At 39.5% G+C, this 1,684-nt stretch overlaps 1 protein-coding gene across 1 annotated transcript in view; it reads left to right on the plus strand.

Moving 5' to 3' along the window:
• Positions 1-1,684, plus strand: part of FKBP7 (FK506 binding protein 7) — a 17,064-nt gene that overhangs the window by 13,265 nt on the left and 2,115 nt on the right. Inside the window, exon 3 of the mRNA XM_003791478.3 lies at positions 506-639. Coding sequence (XP_003791526.1) covers positions 506-639 — 134 coding nt within the window. The remainder of the gene's footprint in view (positions 1-505; positions 640-1,684) is intronic.

Here is a 1,684-nt window from a genome sequence, read left to right on the forward strand (position 1 = left end):
GCAACCTCCAACTCCTGGGCTCAAGCGAGTCTCCTGCCTCAGCCTCCCAAGTAGCTGGGACTATAGGCGCCCACCACAACACCTGGCCATTTTTTTTGGTTGCAGCCATCATTGTTTGGCTGGCCCAGGCTGGGGATTCGAACCCGCCACCTTAGGTGTATGTGGCTGGCGCCTTAGCCGCTTGAGCCCCAGGCACCGAGCCAAATTACATGATTTATATGTAGTTTAATATAATCAGGAAATAGTGGTCCAATAGGGCATTCAAATTGACTTTATTTAAAAGCATGGGAAAATTCCTTTTAAAAGTATTTATTTTAAAAAAATATTTTAAACAAAGTATTTATTTACAAAAAAAATTGTAAAAGACAAAAAATATTTTAAGTGTTTAGAAAGTAGTTCTTATAAATATGAATTAATACAATCATAATACTAATATAGCTGTTTGTGAATAAATATTTGAAGCATATCTTCATGTATGTTAAATACTTAAAATTGATACCCCTAGCAGAAGGCAAGATTCCACCTGATGCAACATTGATTTTTGAGATTGAACTTTACGCTGTGACCAAAGGACCACGGAGCATTGAAACATTTAAACAGATAGACACGGACAATGACAAGCAACTCTCTAAAACTGAGGTAATTCAAACAGATTTCATGTGTGCAATGTAATTTTTTCATAATAATTTAAATCTGTCTGTATTATAACTATTTTTTTTTTTGAGACAGTCTTACTTTGTCACCCTTGGTAGAGTGCCATGCATCACTGCTCACAGCAACCTCAAACTCTTAGACTCAAGTGATTCTCTTGCCTTGTAGCTGGGACTATAGGTACCTGCCACAATGCCCGACTACCTTTTTAGAGATGAGGTCTTTCTATTTTTCTTCTTTCTCTCTAATCCGTTCTTATCCCAGTTCAACTTCTTTCTCCAGGTTATTGGTGAAGACTTTTCCCTGAATCACCATGGTCAGCCAACAATGGAAGAGGGAGACGGGAACATCACTTGATCTTAAGAAGCAGGGCAGTTAGAGGGGTGACAAACTGTTACCAGTGTCTTCTGACTCTATCACCTTTTTTAAGGTCAACAGCTACAGATGAATTCACATAGTACCCAAGAGTTCAACCTGTACACACAGACCATTCATTATCACAGGGACACCAAGAGGTACATTCTGCATTATCAATACTCTCCAGCAGACATTAGGGGAATCTTTACATCTTTTCCAGAAAATAAAAGAGAAAGTCCAAATTAGTGATCTATTTAGCTACAGTTTCCCTAGATATCTGTCAGGGATCAGTTTCTTTATCAACAGACAGATGAGAGTAATTTTCACACACTTGAATAACAACAGTAGCTGTCATTTATTCATGCCCAATAATCATTACTCTAATTCTCACATCCTACAATATAGATACTTACTTCCCTCTTTTTACAGACAATAAAACTGAGGTTCAGAGAGGTTAAATAATTTATTCAAGACCATACAGTCAGTACATGGCAAAGCCTGAATTTGAAACATGAACTAAAAGAAACTTTTTCAGTTCAGCACCAGGGTAGCTCAGTGGCAAGAGTGCTGGCCACGGCTTGGCGCCTATAGCTCAACCGGCTAAGGCGCCAGCCACGTACACCTAAGGTGGCGGGTTCGAATCCCCAGCCCGGACCCGCCAAACAACAATGACGGC

This window comes from Otolemur garnettii, unplaced genomic scaffold (genome assembly GCF_000181295.1).
Source record: "Otolemur garnettii isolate 467f Iridium unplaced genomic scaffold, OtoGar3 scaffold00048, whole genome shotgun sequence".
Lineage (NCBI taxonomy): Eukaryota > Metazoa > Chordata > Mammalia > Primates > Galagidae > Otolemur > Otolemur garnettii.